This window comes from Rhopalosiphum padi, chromosome 1 (genome assembly GCF_020882245.1).
Source record: "Rhopalosiphum padi isolate XX-2018 chromosome 1, ASM2088224v1, whole genome shotgun sequence".
Classification (NCBI taxonomy): domain Eukaryota; kingdom Metazoa; phylum Arthropoda; class Insecta; order Hemiptera; family Aphididae; genus Rhopalosiphum; species Rhopalosiphum padi.
Genome location: NC_083597.1, coordinates 64160924 through 64184649, shown reverse-complemented (window position 1 = coordinate 64184649; position 23726 = coordinate 64160924). Strand labels below are relative to the sequence as shown.

Here is a 23726-nt window from a genome sequence, read left to right as displayed (position 1 = left end):
TCATATTAAACATAATATATTATATACCATAGTATCATAGTGGTCACCGCCGCCGTCCATCATTAAAATCGTTACTATATCGTACCCGTCGTGGCGGCGTCGCGCGTCGCAGACGCGTATCCGCAGTCAGCGACAAGGCGGGTTGAACGGCCCAGGAACGCGAGCGCGCGATTAACTTGTGTGTGTGTGTGTGTGTGTGCGTGTGTGTGTGTGTGTTGTGCCTAAGACGGCTCTGCACTTTATTGGCAAAAAAGGGGGAAAGAAAAAAAGAAAACCTATGTGCGTTTCATCGTCGTAATATATAATATATATCATCCGGTCACGTATAAATAATATTATACGTATACTATAATATTGTATAAATGATCTTCAAAGACGGAGAAGACCTCGGGATTTCTGTAGCAGCAACCGTTGCGCTATCGTCCGACCGCCCTTTGATCGCATAACGTGTATAGAATTGACGGCCATAGTATATTATTATATATAGGTTAATGTATAGATTTTATTTATTTCAATATGTTTTCATTTTTTATTTCTCTTGTGAAAACGACAACGACCCGGCCGACCCGCGGTGGTTGATATTTTGGCAGCGGAGAACGAAATGGAAAACTCACCAGATTTATACTACATATTTACAAATATATACTTAATTATTAATCGTTATTTAATGGTTTAAAGACTATGAAAGTGTAACAAAACAACATCCGTTATTTGTGTTATATGAGTAAAAATATTTTAAGTTATACTTTCCTTTTTTAAAGATTACCGATCTACAACGCTTCATAATTCATATACATTAGGTATTTATACAGTCCTCACTTAACCAAACTTCCTCAGAATGATCAAACCAATAGTCCTAAAAATTATTATATCCGATTGCCCAAGGCCTCACATTTTACTCCCTGATCACATTCATTGTTGTGAATTTGTAAAATTAAATCAATAAAAAATACGTTGTTTTTACATGCAAATATAATTCATAAGTCTCAATATTCGACTTTAAAGTAAAAAACCACGATTAATAAATACATTTTAAGGAATATATTTTTATACACTATCTGTTATCTCCAGGCCACGAAAAAAAAACTAGAACTGACATGGCATTACGATTGACGCGACAGCTCTCTACAAATATAATAATATTATTTTTGCATAGGTGAAACCCACATCTCACTCTCATTGATTTTTGCAGCCTACGCTTACCTAAATGAGTATATCACTGCCATCACAAAACACCTATCTCAATGTTCTGATGACGTCGCGCGAGTAGTATACAGAGATCAAAATATTATATTTATGATTTTGCTGGTATTTCTCGTTATACGATTCCTGGCATTAATATTTTCATTTGCATAATTTTGCAATATTTTAAATATTTTTGTCATGTTTTGAAATTATTACAAATTATTATTTTAACTCAGAAAATAAAAACGTATGATTTACGATAAAATACTTCTTATTGTTACTATTATAATCATGGATATTGTTATAAATTATTTAATAGTTTATGAGAAATTAAAGGTTTTTTAAAAATTAATGTATTACATATTTTAAACGCATAAATTGTTTAACGTTTCTAACGCATCTCATATTTCCAGTCAAACCATACGGATATATACAGAGTGATTCATCAAGCATTTCGTTTTTTCTTTAATATGGAGTTCATTGAAGTTTTGATTTTTGGTATTTTTAAATAAACACATTTTTTTTTTTAAGTATTGATCTATTAAAATAAAAATTCGAATAAATAGTTTCTGAATAATTTAAATACGTATATCAAGGATATTATAATATTTAAAAAAAATATTTAATAGATATAGGTACATAATACTGTAGATCTATTACTTAATATGATCAAAAAATGTTTACAAATTATAAAATATTGATGGATTAATATTATTTACTATAGTTTTCAAAACATCTTTATTCAATGGTATTAAAAATCTAAGTTTGAAAATATGATCTTTAGGTATAATTAAAAAAATTCCAATAATCAGTATTTCAATAAGCTTAATAATAAAGAAAAAATGGGGTCTCAGGATCAGGATAATTGGTGAATCACCCTGTATACATAAAAATTAAAATACTCTGTATTTGTAAATTGCTGCTGCAACCTGCAACAACGACCACATCAAGTTGGCGAACGATGAGTAGTTTTTTGACTGCGTACAGTATATCACGCCCAGCACCCACAGCCGATCATAAATAGCGTGGTAACAATGCATCACTGGTCTACCGTAGCAACCAGCCAGTATACCATACAGCTCTGAGTGTTCGTAAAGTTATGATTATAATGATAATAATATCGATAACAGTGGCAGTGAAAAAGAAAAAATCAATTATGAGTTTCGTGAGTATGCCAACATACTCATATTGCTTTACAGATCATATTGGTTAACGCGGCCCAAAAAAAGATTAAAAAGAAAGAAAAACTAAATTTTTAAACGAAGCAAAAAATCGGCCTCCCTATTAGGGCTTTATTTATAGTATTGTAATACCTATTATATATTATTATACGCACATGGTACAAAACTATGTCCAAACGAGCGCATAGTATAATAACATTACATTACTATGCGGTTCGGCTGGGCTAAATTTGCATTTGCATTACCATAAGGAACCAGTTCTGATAAGAAGTATATACCTATACATATACCCGCGTGTATATGCTCAGCCTGAGGGCACGACCATAAAACATGTGTTGCCATTGTTTTTGCCCGTTAGTATTTTTTATCTGACGAGGACGAAAAAATATCGTTTAATGCGTATAAAATATACTCTGCCGTATAAACCTTACCTATATGGACCTTTTTTCAGCCAGCCGGGAAAGGTCAGATACGCGTGATACGCGCAAACGGAGAAAGCACTATATATAATGCATGTGTGTGTACATTGTGCATATATTTATACTGTATTATAGGTACCGGTGCAGGTGGTCGTGAGACACGGCGAAAAAGGATGCACATCTTGAGGTAGATATAGGCTATATAGAGGTAGGTAAGTACTCGCAATAATAGGCAGACCAGACGCGCGCGGTGTAACGGCGATTTTGTATAAGCTTGACAGCATAATGCTCGTCGCGCGATTCGAAACAGTTCGCCTCAAGTCTACCTATCCCATAACCAATGGGACTTATATTGACGGCGGAAAATCGTTCTTGTTTAACTTGCACACGAATATCATATTGTTTGTAGATTGTAGATCCGTATAAACACAATGTACTGCTAGATGTATCATAAATCCATAACAATAATCAAAATGTATTTACTCACTTATTCCACATTGTAAGAGAATCATACTATATTTAATTTTCCATAAAATGTTTTCTCGAATAATCGTTACTATAATGATTTAACTCTCCCAAAATTAGTGTAGAAAATACGCAATTGATTTAAAACTTAAAATGAAAAAAGAAAATGCTCAATGACATCGAGTTGATTTCTAAAGACATTCAAAAACTGTTAATGATAATTTTGGTAAATTTCATGAATTATGATCAATTTGAACGATAATGATAAACAAAAATTATTATTTTTGAATTTAAGTTTTAGCTATTACTACAGTTAATAGAACAATACGAATCCTGTACTTTCTCTTAGTAATCTAGGTACTTATTTGTAAAATATAACGATAATTATTAATATTCCTATTTAATTACACTATACGCATATTATTAACATGTAAATAATACATTTTAATGTAAATCACTTGTTATATGTCTCAATTCGTTCACTTATCACTTGTATATAACATTTTAATGGTTGTTGCTAGAGTCAAGTCGTTCAATAAATTATTCAATATGCCTAACATCATAAAGTTTTAATATTCCAAATTCATAAATCATAATATAGTTTAAAATAATTTGAACAAATTATCGAAGTACGTTTTGTGTAATTTCTTAAGTTTTACGTATTACAATAAAAATACTAACATAATAAAAAATTAAAAAAGTATTGTAAACTTTAAACAGCGTTAATAAATAGTGACGCTATTAGTATTAAAATTATTATTTTTGATAAATCACTCTATATCTATATTCCATAATAGTCTATAAATGTATTTTCATGTTTTAGAAATGTCTGATTTGATCGCTAATAAGTATGAGTGAATTAGTGAAATAATATATATAAATAATAACGATTAAATTAACCATATTCAGACATAGGTCTACGTCGTGAGTCAGTTTTAGATTACCGATAATAAGTCGTTTATTAGAAAAACGAAAAATGAATACATTATATTGTCTAAGTTCGTAAAAATGAGTTTTTACGTTCAAGCTAAATAATACTTAATCGGTATAGGTACTTTTATTTCTAGATTTCCTATTATTTTTCACAAATCCCACAACCACAAGTCATTATATTTGTTTGTTTTAATTTTGAAAAAGATATATTTTTATTTCGTGTCTTTCTATAATATAATAATACATTATGCTAGATACAACTGTACCGTAATAAATACATAAATTTCTCAAGTTTTTATTTCTGTTATTTTGTACACCATATACCTACTTTTCTATTCAATATAATCACTTTAACGCGCAAATATTTCCTGCTTCGTATATAATATTATTACTATACTACGATGTATGTTCAAACTTTATATATATATATATCTGGGCAGAATTTCCCACAACAACGTATTACGCCGTATTGTTTACATTTTTTCGAAACTGAAGACATGGTAATAGGCACATCGGAATATACACTTCGCGCGCGTTTTTATGTATATTATTTTATAATATTGTATACAATTACGCGTTTCTCCTGCAGGCCCACCGGTTCTGTCAATCGTATAAATCGCATCGATTACCGGAGACGTCCATTTCAATGCCTATATAGACTTTAACTAGGCACTCAGCGTTACATATTTAGTATGTAATAGTACGACGATAATACCTATCTATGAAGCGCTTGTGCTATACGTTTTTTTAGAAACCATGCCATCAGAATATAATAATTTATCTGCTATGAATATCATCAAGCTAATGTAGTGCAATATCGCAGCTGCAGTCGTCCGCACTACATAAAGACAATATCTTTATTTCTTGAGATGTATTACACAGGTATTTTATATGATTATAATATGTATGTGATTTGTAGACACATTTTTGGCAGATCTGTCTGTACACACACACATACATAATATATATAATAATATTATATAACCGTAAAACTACCCATGCCTATAAGATATCATCTTGTTCTAATCTAAAAGATAAGTCACAAAAACTTTGTGTATTTATTAATTAACAAAACCGCACAGAAGAAAAAAAGCTAACAAATATTTTAATATTTACCTATTAATCGATCTTTATATACTTAAATAAAGAGAATAATCGTTTCGAATATAAATTATAATATATAATATGATATATATATATATATATATGTGTGTGTGTGTGTGTAGAAAATACTTCGTATTCATCTCAGTTCCAAAAAAATATGATCGAACAACCCTCGTGAACTATATACAATATTATTATGCATTTTGCGAACATCACTTATTTTAAATAGGCACAAACTCTAGGCCAAGAGTCTTCAATTTGTAATCCAGGAATGGTTCCATGGTTAAGCTTGACCAGCTTTTTGAACCTCAATCAAGTCAACTGATGGTTTTTGATCTTCAACTCAGAGATCTTATAGCTATATAATAAATATATCTGAGTTGTTAATGTGAGGAAATCAATCGAGTTAATAATATAAATAATCTAATTACAGGTCTACTCAATTTCACCCACCATGCTGAAATATACATTCGGCCAGCCGTAAAAAAGGTTAGAGACCTCTGCATCAGACCGATAAGTCACGATTTCTACAGCCCTCAGATCGGATTACAGTGTGAACTCCATATACTTTATCATCTATATTATTATTATTATTATACGTGCAGTGATGACACGTTCATATAAAATATAAATCATATAATTTAAACTGCAGTCAACGCGATAACGAACGTATATATGACATGAGACAATACCAGATAATATACTATATGTATATACCATATACGGCTATATATTAAACAACATAAACATACGCAATACTGCGGAGTGCGTATAGAGTTTACCGTGTACAACTGCACTTATTATAGGCGTAGCATTTTTAAAAGAAAAAATCTCGACGCAAATAGTGACCATTTTGCGCTCGTGTTTCGCAAAGTCGATGCGAACCCGATAGGCCACACATTTCTCCCGCACGGTAGTCTTCTACAGCTGTATATTACCTATTACCGCCGACCGGGTCAACGGACTGGTAAGTTATAAAGGTATAAGTGTGTGTGATGCTGACTAAGCGGAACCAGGGCCCGGGTGTAAATAATTACGAGCGCTCACGCGGATCCGTGCATATACATTATATATTTATATAATACATTATTCGCACACAATATCAGTAAAATTCAAAATTTACATAAAATATCAAACACGAGCAAGACGTTTTACCCGCGGTTTTAAAAAATCAAATATACCTCCCCCTGCTCGATATGTTAACTGTTCCCCCGACGAATCAACAATTGCACGTATATTTATTTAAAACCGAACGACGCAAACGATATATATTATTATGTATATATTATTATTTAGAAAGACCGCGACAACCGAGGCAGACACGATCTTTACCGTTACCGCGGGACATGCGCGATAGACACGTCCATATATTATTATTGTATTATTGTTATATATATTAAATATATATGAATATAATATATATTGTTTGCCGTTTGGGTAACGTTTAAGCAGACCACGTTTTATCCGAAAGGTACCTAATTGAAATGTTCTTTGTTCGCATTTTACGTTTACAGCATACAAACTATACAAGAATTGCTGAGAATCGGCAAACGTCATTTATGAACATATATATAATACAAGTATACAATATATACTATACACAGTAGATACCTACAGTACACAATATACAAACGTAAATCACAGTGTTAGAAAACGAAATAATTCTCATCAAAGTTGATGATATATATGCATATACAAGGCTACAATCAAGTTCGTTTTTAGTTATCTACAATTTACATCAATATAACAATTTAAGTTATAACTCATAAAATAATTTAATTTGAAGAAAATAATATTTACAGATCAATGATCAAGTACGTATCACAACAAAAATTATACATTCAAATTTCAAATATTATATACGTAACTATAATGTTTAGCATTTATGTTAATAATAACTACTAATTAGATTCATGGAATAATAAAATATCTAAAATTATTTAATTAATAAATCAAGAGGAAGGTAAACAGTTATAATATATGTAGGTACCTTATTGGGTGTATAATACGATTTAAACATTTTCCAGGTTTTGTTATTTATTTATCGGAAACACTTCAAACATAACATATGGAGGTCAAATCTATATATTTAATTGCCTATAGTAGTATATATCACTTGTATTTTAAATTATTTAATTGTATCTAATGGCATATTATACGTATATTATTAGGATTTAAAAATATAATATCTATATTGTATCTATATTTTAAGAATACTTAATAATATATTGTAATCATATTTTAAAAAAAATTACAAGAAATAATAATTATAAAAATGTATTAATCCTATATATCGTTATAAATAAATATAGATTTTTTGAAATAAAATGTAAGATTTAATAAGATAAAAGTACACATTAAATAAAATAAAATTACATAATTTGTTTTCTTTTTAAAATTAATTTATTTAAAACGTGAAGTGAAACCTCTTTTTTACTTCCTAATATAAATAAATACACGACAACTTAGATTGTATAGAAATACACGTAAGGGAAACGAACGATCTTTACCGTTAGCACGTGACCATTCTGTTACATATGCCACATCAGGATCAAAGATCCACGGTTTATGTTGATATCGGTATGCGTCTATAATATATATGTATTATAATCATACTATATGCTAAACCAGTAAGTAATATAAATCAGTGAGTAGTGACTACTGACTAGTGAGTATATGAATATAATATTATGTAACAAAGTTACCATTTATTTACTATTTATACTGGTAAATAGTAGATATCTATTTATAAAAAAATAACTGTCACCAAAAAAAAATTCTTAAATCCTTTTCATTTGTTTTCAAAGTTTTTACAAAATCAATACATCACATCAAATATTTATATAACATTTTTATATTATTACTTGTATATAAGTACTTGTTTTGATTCGCCTCTACTGAACAATAATTGTTAAGAACTGGGTGACTCGGTCATTATGGTAATTTGTTAACCGTTACTCCCAGGGGATGTATATATGGTTAATATAGTTAAAAGTAGTGTTTTTTTCCCCTATAAGCAGACATCCGAGACTGAGGTCGTGATCGAAAAACTCGTTCGAAATAAATGGAATTATTTTATTTGTCGTATCCAAATTTAATTTTGCCGACAACAATCGTTTACAACACCGACGCCTTTTAAGTGCATACTGCATACATCAAATAAACGAAAAGAAAAAAATAATGACTGAAAACCGGCTGCCGACAAGGACCAGTTTTAGGCACGTTCTAGCCATAACTGCACATTCGTTATTATATAAAATACACACACAGGGTACCAATACCAACTCCAAAATCTGCTTTATATATTTTATGTGGCAGGTTATAATAGCTGATCAAAATACTTTAAGATTTTTTTTTAAACATAACTGTACTTACTATACATAATAAATTTAAATGTTTACGATTAATTATATAAAAAAAAAACAATTGTAACAGATGAAATACTAGTTTTTTATGAATAAAATATGTAAACAATATGTAACGAATAAATTGTATTAATTCATTTCTAATTTTAAAATTAAACAAACCAATTAAATATCGAGCACTCGAAAGTTCGTGTTTTTATAAGAAAATAAAAATAAATATTTAGTTGAATTAATGCTATCCACGATGATGGTTATAGTCTAAATAATAATTTTATCATACATGCTTCGATCCATCAATAATAATCCTTTGAGGTAATAATGGAAAATGAAGGTACTTGGGTAAAATAATTTTGTTGTTTTTTTTTTAATTTCCAATTTAATCAATAAAGTGTGATCAATAGGTAGTATATAATATATCTATATATTTTTTATATTATACATAATAGAATAGGATGAATACTCGTGATGAATGATGATATTATGTATGATCCTAACTATATAGTTATTCAAGTTATTGATTTGAAAAATATTATGACAGAGCTTATTTTAAACAATCGAAATATTAATGCTGTAGACCGGATATAGATGTCCATCGAAAGCGAAAACCCTAGCTCAGTGCACGGTTGCCCCAAATCCGCCTGCAACGAAGGCATCATAATCACTGGTTCTGCGGAACTAGCGAGTAGTCTAATTTACAAACTGTAACCTTAAACTTCATGGAACTCTGTTCGTTAAGTGATTTTCGTCGTCATTGTGCGTACACAAATGAGAATGTTCCCACGCGTCGGCGAAACTAAAGCCAATTACCGGGCCACGAAAAGACTGTGGATTGTTTTTTCTTCTTCTTCTTCTTCGTCTTCTTCTTCCGCCGCCATGTCTTTCCTCTCCTGTGCGCGTTTCTTGTCCTTCGGCTCGTTTACAACAATGCCAGACAGTAAAAAATTCATCAGTATATATATATATATATATAATAAAAAAATAACACACACGAGTGTGTAATTGAATGACTTGGGAAGTAAGGTAGCGCGATATAATTTTCGCATATTTAGTATATAGAAGATAGATCCGGACTTAATGGCGATAGCGATCTCTTGGGAAAACTAAGTAAAATGGTCTCAGGTTTTCGAGTCGTATAAGTTGTAATGGTGAGTGCGCCCACTCGCTCTGCAGGAGGAAAACAGGTTCAGTACAAACAGGGAGCACGTTTTTAACACAAAAGATAAATAAAAAGAAAAAACATCCCGTATAAGAATATAGTTTAATATTTCTAACCCCGCTCGGTATTTTCTATATATAATAACAATTCAATAACCGAATAACCGAGTGTTTGTCGGCACCCGAAGTCAATATATTATATGCTATTGAAGTCTACCATGTATTGATATTCCGATACCTCGTATATACACACAACAGCAGTCCTTTATATATCAGAGATCATCGTATCAAATTTCTTCAATACAAAAATAATTCAGAGGGAGGATTGAAAAAAATAAATATCCATTGAGTCGCCGCTATGCACACTGAAAATGTACGATTAACGCAAACAATTCGATTTAAAATGATAAATAAATACTAAATTCTTTAATCCAGAATACCAATAAAAGAATTACGAATGCCCACTGCTTGTATAGAAATGAAATATTTCTCGTAATTCTAACGTTTTAACATTAAACAATTTAAACTCTTTCCGAGCTCGTTTATAACTATATAATATATAGTATTATATATATGTAACATACATCGATATAATACATGTAATACAACATTATACAGTATGTTATGTTATAATGGACCGTGGGGCGACGTTCATAAATCGTGTATTGCGTAAACAACTCACAATCAGGCGCAGGGTATTAAAAGGTCGATAACAATCTGTGCAATGTAATGGTTGCAGGTCGAGAGAAAAAAAAATCGTAATGAAAGGTCAATCGCAACAGTAAGACGTCGGTCCCGGGAGGGTGCCTATACGCTACCCCTTATATATATTTATGAGTATATATATAGATATATTATATTCGTTATAGGTACCTGTGGACACGTTCCCATTAGGACCACCCAGACCGGGTGCAATGCAATGCTCACGATATAATAAAGAATACAGTGGTTTTTCTCGATATCCTATTAATCCTCATTTGTTATGCGCAGTCTTGTACAAGCAAAACAAGCGAAGGAAAAAACTAAACATATACTAAATATTATATACTATAAGTAGAAAAAACATAATGAAAATAACCCCTCCTGACCTCGGTTTAGGATCCTTGAGTCGAACGCTGGACCGGGTCCTGCTGGAGAACATGGCGGCCGCCACTATTTTTTCTTTTTCAACAACTCTCCGGACATGAGACTCTGACGACAAAATAGTACTTGTATACACACGGAAAACTTAATCATACGCACCACTTAAACACACTTATACTAAACATTTACATATAAATCACAAAAATAAATCAACGACAAAATTATATTAATAATGCAAAAGTAATGCTTTAAAGATTTAAACGAATCGGTATGCACACGTGCGCACTCACACCGCACACGACAGGACGCTTAGTGTTCCGGCCAAGAACTGCCGGTGCGCCTTCACGGGAACCGGTTAAGCCGCGGAGGCGCGGCGGCGGTAGTCCGGGGCAACGAGGCAACAAAAGACTGCGACGGCGGTGCAGCATCACTCTTTACGCCCACTCCTGACGAACCGCACCACCGACCGTTAACGTAATTATTGTTATTATTATTATTATTATTGTTTTTCGTCTTTATTTCAGTGCGGTCAAGATGAGACATTGCAATAATCAAAATTTACGTATAGACATTTCATTTTACTATAAATGTATTTTTTTAGTTTAATCTATTGAACTCCTCCGTACTACAACATTTGAACACGTCAACTAGACATCATATTATGTAGTATATACTCGTACAGTCATACATATATTTTGTTATATGTATGTTTAAATTAGATTTTAATTATGCGTACTACATACAATTGAAAATTAATAAAGAAAGTACAATTATCGGTAAATTCAACAATAAAATTATTTATAATCCTTATTATATAGCAAAAATAACGTACATGGTTTTAGAATTTTCATGGTCATTAATACTTTAAAATTTACATATATATATAGGCACAGAAACCAATAGCGTTTCCACAATTAATTTGTTTTTTAAAAAGTTTTGAGTCGATAACAATTTTCAACCCCTTCCATTTTGTAAACCTAAAATGACGCCTACAATAGTTACGCTAGTATTGCCAAAATATATACATATTATATTTACTTGTATGAGTGTGTATATATAAAAGTTAACAAAACTATAATAAAGAGGTGGCGATGATGTAATGAAGGTGGGTAGAAATCATTATAATTTATAATATGTGCAGATCTATACTAAAAATAATGTACTTATATATTTTACTACTAAGGGGAGATTTTAATTTTGTTTTTAGCTTACAAAATAATATGTGGGAAAAATATATCGGTAAATTAAATTATTGCTTTAATATTTACTATTAAATATGTACATTTTTATTAGAATATAATAAACAAAGTGTAAGTTTTAAGTATTAGAAGTAAAATTAGTTTGATAATTTATGGCATGTGGTTAATTTTTTAAAACGTTTGTATTTACTTTTGTCATTTTTAAGGTATCATTATACCTTACATTAACCATAATGCATATCTATCACAATGAGCCATAACAATAATATATCTTTAAAAAGAGTTTAAGAGTGGGCTGTAAAATGTAAATATTACAAACATAAGACAAAATAGATATATGTTATTAGTTATTAGACTTATTACAATACTAACTAAACTATATACCTAATATAGACGAATGCGTGTTATAATAAGCGTTATATTATTACATACTACCTTTCAACTGAATGGTGGGTGCTTTATATTATCAACCATATTTCATGTTTTGTTTATTCATTGCACAAATTGTATACTAACAATAAAATTATCATTAGTAATTTTATTATAATATTATTTTTAGGAGACATTGGTTACCGTCAGACAAGTGGACACACATAAATCTATAATAATTGTGTTTTTAGGTCAAAATATAAACTATTGATTCGTTTTTTATTTTCCTTTAGTCTTAATTTTAATATACTCTAGTCTATAATAATTTATAACATATTTTGAATTCCCATAATTACCGGAAGATATATATCTGTGTCACAATGTATTGTGCTGTAGGGCAACGTGTTAAAATAGTATTTTATTAAATAAACATAAAACATATCTCTAATACCAACCAATTAGTAAATATTTATAATATTATTAATTATGATGATCATTAATGTCCATTATCCTTTTATGCTGTGTCATATTAAATAGGTAGTAGGTACCCACTTAGGTACTGCTTAGGATATACTGCAGTTGATATCAAATCAGAATTTATGTGTCTACTGTGTACTATATTATACTATTACAGTATATTATAAATATAACCGGTTATTTTGGCCTAATAAAGAACTAATAAATACAAACAATTAATTGACTGATACAATATTTATTACAAAATAACTGTTTAAAATATTATATTTGAATCGTACTAACTATTAGGGTTCCTGTTATTTGAGCTCTTTAGTGTTTTTAAATCTATTGTATCTAATTAAAAAACATCAATGTCAACGAAATTAGAAAAACTTAATACTTAAATGCACACACACACACTATTATTTTTCGTATACTATTACACTGATATAAATACAATAATATATTATATTATATTATTATATATGCTATATCGACAAAAAATAAAAATGTTTATAGAACACTTGATGCGTGTGTAATCTGCGATTTTATACCTACGTAAATGTCCGTAAAGTAGAAATAAACTATTTGGACAACACAATAAATTAAAAATAAGTCAGTCATTCTTACACGCGTAATTTCAAGTTATTATTCTTATGGTTTAAAGAAACTCAATGTTCGAAACAAAAGATGTGTTATCGTTTCAACGAGTATGGAAAACAGTGCTATAAAACTACTAGTGTACTAAACTATATTATACAATACAAAATATTTTATATTGCAACAAAAATTTCAAAACAAAGTCGAGATTTATCCTTCTTCAGTTTTAAATGCGCAATGTCGACACACGCGTTACCAGGTAGATAGTATAATATAACATTGCAATTTGTTTCAGTTTGACTCAGTGTTTTTAATTTTTTTCATATGAAATCCTGTTAAAACCAAGGGTGTATATTATTTTCCCTTCTCAGAGACATTTTTTTTTAAGAATTTTCCAACAAATATTTTTTTTACCTAGTACTTGATATTATTTTTAATATATGATAATTCTATATTATCATTAGCTTGCAATAATAAGCATACATTTTTCAATTCATCAATCATCCCCCCCACGCGATACATTTACGTAAATATATACATTATATATATTATATTATATATTCATGGCTAAACATATATATATTTCATCCGGCTTCATTACTTTATCGATATGTCACCTTAGTTTTACAGCTTAATAAACTACTCCTCTCCGCATATGACATATCAAGTGATTTTTATTTACGATTGTGAATAATTGTGATTCATGATTAATTCTGAAATGAATGATTTCATTAACGATCTACTATCTGTAGTACTGAATGGATTTAATCTTATTTGTGTTGACAACATAACAAAATAATTCCACTATGTTATAGGTACATTTGAGATTTGGATTTTTAATTCTTAACTGACGTTATATATTTATATAATAATAATATAATATATTATATTACATGGAAGCACATGTACCTAGTCATACGATATGAGAAAAAATTATTATAATAATTGATAATTGTAACATACAATAAAATATTAAAATGCATCTGTACGCCTGTACATCTGTTAATTTTATTGTAGACTTCCTTCGGGTACACAGCTAGGTATAATGGTTATCTAAAATCACTCTGAGTTTATTGTTCTATGTTCATTGTTTTAATAATTCTACACGCGTACAGTATTTTACCAGATGTTATAGTTGTTAATTTTATATTCTTTATAAACATATTAAAATCTAATATTAATTAAATATTATATTATTATGACTTATAATATGGTAGATTATGAATGTGTGGAATAGTCACTAGCTACCACCCGCTATTTCTAATCGATCCTAATCGGATAATACAGAATACAATTAATTATTGTTTCAGTCGTATAATTAAATGACTGAAGGTGATTGATAATTAATGTTTTACAGGAAATCATACCGATAATATTTGGATTGGATATAAGTATTGGTTATAAATCTATAATATTATTATAGTAGTCTCGTCTCTGTACAACACTCACATTTCGCATCATAATTATTCATTAGTCGTCGAAAAACTCAAACTTATATAAATATAGATACAAAACATAATAATAATTCACTCGAGTTCCCCCATTTATATCACACCCATTTTCCCGATCTTTGGATTCAAAATAATACGATATCTACCGTGCCTCCGACAACGACGAAGGCGGCGCGTGTACCGACAACCGACGTGTACGCGTTGTTATTGTAATTTTCGTTTTAACGTGTTCATAAATAATTTACGGTCGTTCGGTGAAATGCGCGTGTTATGCGACTTCGTATAAGTATCTACATTGCATATATAATGTAAGTATATAAATATATATATATAATATATTTCTTGCTGTTTACCGTCACACGCTGCGCATTAATCCGGCCAGTCGAAAACTATAAGACGTCTACGAGAAAACTGTCTGGGAATCTCGTGCAACAGGGTACATCGGTATACATACATTATCAGCATTAAAATCGTACAAATCCGAACCGTGAACTATACAAGTGAAATGGTTTAAATACGTGTTTGGTGAAATATAGTATATTATTAAAGCAATATTGGATACAAAATATGATAATAAATAATAAAATAGTAATTTTGAATCTAATTTTATATTTTCAATTGTCTACTCGTCCTCTGAGATTTTTGTACACAAAATATTTGTATTTATTGTAAATTGTATACACAAATCCACTGAAAACTGTTCTATAAATGTATACCTACTGAACGTATATTACTATATTTACAACCCGTAAATTTTTATAAATTCTTTAAAGTATTTTTTTTTTATACATATAAGAACATGTATACACAAATGTGCACCATAGTCAATACATTATAAAGTTTAATTGTATATAATATGTATTATTGTATTATTGAATTTTGAGTTATCATTTTATTCTTAATGAAATATAATACCTACGTTCACGTGATAAATTAACAAAACTATAGTATTATACTATTTATGTGTCTTGACGATTTTGAATATTAAATATTTAGATATTTTTTATGATATATGACATTATAATATTATATTGTATTATTTACGTACATAAATAGGTACAATAACGAGACACAAAATTATATGAAAAATTGAATAAACACATTTTAATTTGTATAAATTACTGTATACTATGATGAGTTCATGAATTATTAGAAATATAATTAGAATACGTTAAGCGTAAGTAAATAATTTAATAAATTTAAAGAATCAAAAAATAAATATGTAAATGTAGTACGAAAATAAATTATATAAGTAAAGTATATTTTATTAGTAAGATTTGTACATATATTTTTATATTTATTTTATATTTTTTGACATATATTTTTTATTTGGCAAACAAATATATTAACTATATCTATAAAATAAAGATTGAAGAATACACTCCCGTGAACAAGACAGTTAAACAATTAAATATGTTCCTGTAAGTCATAAGTTATATCTCATAAGTTATAATTATAGTACCTAACCACTTAAATACCAATAGATTTCGGCGTCTAGTCGTTTGATTTAATCGAATATGTAGAAAACCAAAAAGAACATAATATTGTTATGTCGTTGAATTTTTCAAGAAGAAGACAAACAGAAACTGTATAGAGAGTGTGAGTGCTGTAAACCTGCTAACATCCGGAGCGGACTCACGGCGCGGTGCGTCCGAGACACCTACAGTAAACGTTCGTCCTTCATGCGACCTCAAAATACCTACAACAGCAGAACTAATATAATTATTTACGACGTCGCAACAAACTAGTAAAATAATAATAACAATTGAATCCCTAAAAAAAGTCAACTAAATTCCATTGAAACTTTTTTTTCATATCTTTGTACTTCTGTATACCTATTATAGTTTATATATCGAACAAACATGTCATATAACAATTTGTGCGTACGTGATGCTGCAGATCCGAATAATGCGAGAAAATACCCAATGCACCCGCGTAAAGGAAAAATATTATCTATTAGATATAGTGTAAATTATAACATTTTATTGTATTATAGCAACTGCTTATTAGTTATTAGCCAAGTAGGTCTGGGCATATCGGACTATAGCTATCTCTAGCCTTTCACGGATAATTTAACAAGTAATTAATACTTGGTATTCTATGGGTAAATAAAAATTAATTTACAAGTTTTAAAGTTTAAAACAATATTAATCGTATCGATTTACCTACTTAAAATATTGTTGATCAAATCGAATTGTAGAAAGAATAAGCCATATAAATATTAATCAAAATGCTCAATGATGCTTTGTTTTATATACTTTTATAATAAATACGATAGTTATAGATGAAATGTACAAAAATAATAGATAAACAATATTACATTATGTCATTGCGTTTTACATTAAGTTAGGAGTAAAAATGTCTTGACATTTTAAATATCCGAGAAAATAATAAGAAATTTAAAATTAAACAAAAAATGCTGCTACACAATAAGACGTGTCATATAAACTACTTAGTCATACTTGACACTTTAATGAAAAATTGGCTGCGTGCTCTAGTACTATATACATAATATATAAGTATATCCGTTTCCGTATATCATGTACAAAATTTTTTATCATACATATTAACTCCATTTCTTATTATATAATAATGCAGTTATTAGTTATTCAAAATTTGATTTTTTAAATTTCCAAATACACTAAAAGATTTGAAATTGAAATTTTTAAAATGTTTTGAACTAGTTTTAATGGGTGTTTTTGTTTTTTCAAATGAGAACTCCCTTTTTCTACTGTAAGTTATTTAGCTGGTAATTTTTCTGAAAACTTTGCCATGGTAATTATAAAATTGTACTTATTTAAAATTTATAAAAATGGTCTATGTTAATAAATACTAAATCCGTAAAAAATTTGTTAAATTTTTGTAAAAATATTTCTGAGGACTACCTATTACCTACCCTTAATATATACATTTTAATAACTGAAAAACTACTCGTTGGAATTTTGAATTTTGTGCATCAACATTTTTAAAAATTTTAACCACTAAAATATTTAGAGTAAAAAAATAGGATTACTCCACAACTCACAAGACAATCCTTCAGTAATACAAAATATCAGAAGAAATTGAAAATATGATTTATTAAGTATTTTTAAAAATTCAAAAATTAGAAATTGAATAAATTCGTTATTAAATGAAAAAGGGTGAGCATGCTTGGTGATTGGTAAATATGTACCTTATATTATATTATGTTTAAGCTTCGGTCATTAATTATTTTGTTGCCAATGGCAACGAATAAAATTAAAAAAACAATTCAGCAGGATAGCAACACATTCAATATCCATATAACTGCAGTTATGTTTGTTTCTGTTGCATGCGATTTAATGCACTTTAGCACGCGCACCTGCACACACAAATCCGATAGTTTAGCATTACATTAATGTTAATGTGACACATTTGGTCGCATTTATAATTGGTTACAGAAAAACGGAAAAGCTAGCTGGAGAAAAGACGTCACTGTTTGAGGGCCGGGAGCGTTATCAAAACGACCAGCTATCACGCCATCCACGTGCATATATACGAGTTATACGACGTAAATGACAGCGCCACACTATACTGTACTACAACAATATCACTCGATTGCAAAACACAACGTGGCGGCGACCTTGTTTTGAGTTCAAAGTTCAGGCGTCCACCACCCGAATTACAATAAAAGTATCCAATAAAATGTTATGAATGTATGATAATCGCATAAAAAGATTATTCACTAATTCACTATTTCATTTTACTTACAACCATGGGCGCAGACAAAAAAAATATCAAATTGATAGGTTACCCCCGAAACTGTTTCCTGCGTTTTCGCCTGTATATAATAATATTATATATTATATTTACGAATTTTTCTGTAACGTGCCTATATTTTCTGAATCATTTACAACACGCTAAATAGCTTTATCATACACTTGGTCGATGTATAGCAGCATTAGCAACCGTGCGCCCAATTTTAACGTACATTAAAAAATACGTCACGTTTTTCAAACAACCTTTACGGCAGGAATAAATAAAAAAAAAGAATAATACAATAAGTACAAGATACTTACTAATAACATGATCATAGAATACAAAATACTATAGGAATAGTGGCCAAAATATAAACTTTTGTTTTTAATACTTTCAAACGTTATACAATTAATAATATTCCTTCAATATTTCGTTATTAGTAATTTGAGCGACTTTATCGAGTATGATGACACCTACTTCCATATGCAATTATTTTATTTAATGGGTAACATATATAAAATTAATTATATTATATTAAGTACGCCATACTTAGAAAATCTAATAAAAAAGCGACAATCTGAAAACAGTTACTTTCAAATATATTTAACTTTAAGACCTCTGCAAACCTACCATTTTTAAGGAGTTGTAGTTAGGCAAATTCTTAGTATTTCATTTAAAAGGTTTTGAGATGTTTAAATGAATAAATAATTTTACTTTGAAATTGAAGATTTTATCAATTTTAGTAAGTCCTTGAAAAAATAAACATTTAACATTTTATAAATTTATGAATTTATAATACGTTTATTAATTAATTAAATACATTAAAGATATTAGAAATATTTAATATATATTATGCTTCGACCAATGCTAATTAATAAACTTCTATACAAATTTAAGTATCATTAAATTGTTTAAATTAAACCACTAGAAGTTCCTACCTTAATTTTTATCCATTACTTTGTTGTTTTTATGAAAAATTCACAAGGTTTTCTAGGATTTGATTTTTAGGCTGCATATACAAATTGCGTCCCCGATATATTTTTTATTATTATTATTATTTCATTTATGAGATTTTAATATAAAAATTATTCAACACTTAAACTAGTAAACATTAAACATAAAACATAAATATTGTAAACTGATGAAGTAAGACATGGTTGATAAAGCTCACGATATTAAATATTGAGACCTGACTGTAAAATAAAGTTGAAAATATGTTTGATAATGATTTTATTACTTGCTGAAAGGGCAGTAATGAAAGAAAAGTTTATTCCAAGAGTGGAAATAACTATCTTTAGTTGGTTTCTATGTTGGTGGAGAAAAGTGTTGAAAATGTTGGAAGTCGCAGTAAGTCTCACTACAATTTATCAAAGGGCAATATGTACTGTTATTAAGTCCTAATTTAAATGAGTGGTGAGATGGTAAGTTGTGATCAGTATGTAATCTGGTGTATTTCGTTATTACACTGCGACTTATCTCAATTATTAATAAATTATAATCAATGTTATGACTTATGAGCTTTATAGTTTAATTGGACCGACGACACCGCGGGGATAAGTTTCCTATTGCTTACCCCGAATCAATGTATATCCATGATAATATCACGGAAAATTTGTATTTTTTTACAAAATGGATTATTACGACTCATCTTTATAGTGTTGGTAAATTGCAATCCACCCACCTAATTGTTCAATAATAAATAATAGTATATATGTATATAAATGTTGTACCTATAGTCACGGCAGGAACATGAATTTTTTTTTCCGGCAGTTGACTTGTCGTTTTCGTGTTTCATGACTGTTATTTATTTGAAAAAATTCCATTTGGCGAAAAGCACTAAATCACACACTGTCCGATTGAAACACACTTAAACCGCAATAAACCGAGTAATGGATTCCGATATCTTTAACAAAAACGAATGTGAAACCGCGGCGTGACGGATAGAGCAGCCAGCGACTGCACGAACGAATGGAAACGGCGACGGTGTTCTAATTCTGCGTTCCGATTGGTCGTTTCATCGATCAATCTGCCAACATCATAAACGGAACATCGCTATATAATATTTTAGTTTCGTTTCAACAAAAATATTACGCGACATGCTGGTGTACACTTTTCGCGAAAATTATTATTATTGTTTTTATATACGTTTAATAAATACGTATTATCGTAATACTAGCAGCTGATGTAACTTGCTCTAAATAAGTACCCTTAGTCGGAACATTTCATCTCTGTGAGAAATCCAAGGCCTTTAGAGATTAGGTCTTTTGAACGAGTAACTACTATACAGTCTTGTAACGTTGGTACCCGTGTTCGTGACGCTGGTAACGTTGGTTTCACTGGTTTAACGGCCTGATATATTTTAGCAGTATATCGTGATATGTGGTGTATGCCTATATATATCCACTTTGGTATATGCATATTATTCTGAGTATCTAATCGTCAGCTATGCCAACACCGGTGTTTACAATTGACATCCGCAGATATGACTACGGCGGATTGGCTACGTCACTTATTGTCCTTCGCTTTATGTGCAAGTATGCCATATAGAATATAGATAGACTGCGTAGGATAGCGGACGAAGCTCTAGTATTTTTTTTTTATGTGTAAAAGAGTGTAAAGTCAAAAACTGTGTTTAAATGTCTAGCTCATCTACTCATTAGTCACATGAATACCTGATTATATCATAGTAAGTATATACTATATAGGGAAATCGAATTAAATTAAAATAATTTTTTATCGTATGTACATAGACTATAGAGTATGATTCTAAATATTCTAATCGCATATAATATTAAAACGTTATTTAGAAAGTAACCTTTAGAGTTTAAACTGTTTAGACTGTTTAGAGCATAGGATATTTGCCTGTACTCTCTGTATACTACTTATGAGTTGTGAGCTTATTAGAACATATGAATAGTTTTGAATCATTTAATTTAAAACCAAATATTTATACTGCTTATATAATAATATGTATTAAATTATTTAAATTTATTTTAGCTATAATAATTAATAAACTCTCTCTTAATAGACTCTCAAATCTTTCTATTATAAATCTAGTTGATTCCATTCATCTGAATTTAATAACATACATAAGGTATAATTTGTCTTACCAAAACAAACAATGCAACCATCCAGAAAAGTGGCTCTGAAAATTTTTGTCTATTTTAGTAAAAGACATTTTTCCATATTCATGTAATACCTGTATAAAAATGTAGTATTGCTTATGCTCTATAATAATATGATTAATATGGCCTAAATGGCTAAATCATTTTAACTGAGATAATATAAAATATTTTTATGTTCAAACTCATTATCTACAGGAACCAATTCGCACATAACATGAAATATTAATAAATAAATAAGGTTTAGGTAGGTTAATTCGATGAAAATTATTTTTATGTCGAGTGTGATTGGACTTTATATTAAATATTATTTTGCATTTAGTACACGGAAAGCGAAGTTCAACAAATATTTTTCATGCGTGTTGAGGGCGGTCTTTACGGATGAAAGAGGATGTGCACAATTTGTTTACTACGTAATATTGACATTTTATATCATAAGTCATAGTAGTGCGGTAGCTATTGTTATCAATTGCTGTTTATACTAATAATAATATTTATACTTTCCCTATACTAATGTTTAAACACTAGGTATGGGTATTTATATTATTTTGTGGCAATTTCATACACCGTTCTTTACCTAAAAACAGCAAAAATTATTGCATGGAGTCTGGTATTCCAAAAACCAACATATAGTACTTTACGAAGTGCGATACAACATACAACCTGTACGTTTGTGGAATAATTTATTTGATAGAGAATACAAATTTGTAAAGAATTTAGTAAGTAATAACTATTTACATACTTATACGATTAACGATTCCAAGTGATTTTTTTATGCAGCGTTATACAATTGTCATTTTTTGTTGTTTGCTCTCATTATTGTATATAATTTATTATATTTATAAATGTATTATGTATATAATAATTTAAAAATAAAAATAACTCAGAAGTCAAGAGGACTAGTGTAGAATTTATTTATTATAGTATATACATTTTAAAATAGTGTTACGTAACTATAAAACGTTCTCTATCTCTATATCTCTTATACGACGTATTATTACTGTATCGTCTGTATCAGTGACAAATTAAGTAATTCTTAATGAGGAATGCGAAAGGAATTCAATGTTAATAATTATAGAAAAGGCACTTATAGTTATACTAAATATAATTTAACGTAAGTAATTGAAATAAAAAGTTAATATTATAATATATTTTACTTTACCTGCGGCCTAGTAGCAATACATGGTGCAAGGGATGAAACGTGATTACTTTAGTACACCAGCACACGCATATAGAGTAGGCCGAAAGATTATTATTATAAATTCTGTAAAATATAATCAAAAATAGTTATACCATAATAGTGATAAAATATGCAGAACGAATGTATAATGACATATCTACATGTCTGGGATATATGTATATAATATACACCATAAAATATAGATGCTACAATGGTGTACCTACAATAAATATTAACTTATATTAAATATTAAGTAGGTATATATATATATATATTTACTTCTAGTTGATCTTGGATTCTACGTGTTTGTATTAGATAATATTATTTTTCTTAACATGATGAGAAAGAATAACCATTTCAAAAACTTGTGTTGGTTAAAAAATGTTTCAACGTTGCACTGGTTATTGCGTTTATTTTAGATACATGTGATTATGTGATATATGTGATTAAAATTAATTATAATTATTATTTATTTATTATTATTTTTTTAATTATAAATCATGTTTACTTATTTAAAAAAAACATTTTACATTTAAAACTGACGGCCGTAATATTTTAATTGTTTGTCATTAAAAACAAGAGTACTGTATTATTCACGGTTAATTTCGTTGAATACAATTAAATATACCTATAACAATTGTTTAAACGTGGGAACTTTAGATTGACCCACTTTGACTTTTTTGTTTGTTTTAAAATATTAATATTTTTAAGATACCTGTTATGTACCTTCTATAATGTCTAC

General features: G+C 29.1%; 1 protein-coding gene across 3 annotated transcripts in view; it reads right to left on the bottom strand.

The window, feature by feature from the left end:
* The window catches only part of LOC132917307 (protein Shroom), a 184405-nt gene extending 163913 nt beyond the window's left edge, over window positions 1-20492 (bottom strand). For 2 of the 3 annotated variants that reach the window (XM_060977997.1, XM_060977999.1), the window contains exon 1: window positions 20413-20492. In XM_060977997.1, the coding sequence (XP_060833980.1) occupies window positions 20413-20477 (65 nt within the window). In that variant the 5' untranslated portion in view covers window positions 20478-20492. Of the gene's footprint in view, window positions 1-10895; window positions 11223-20412 lie in introns of those variants that run through there. The other variant, XM_060977998.1, reaches the window with a different exon arrangement.
* Window positions 20493-23726: the final 3234 nt, after the last annotated feature.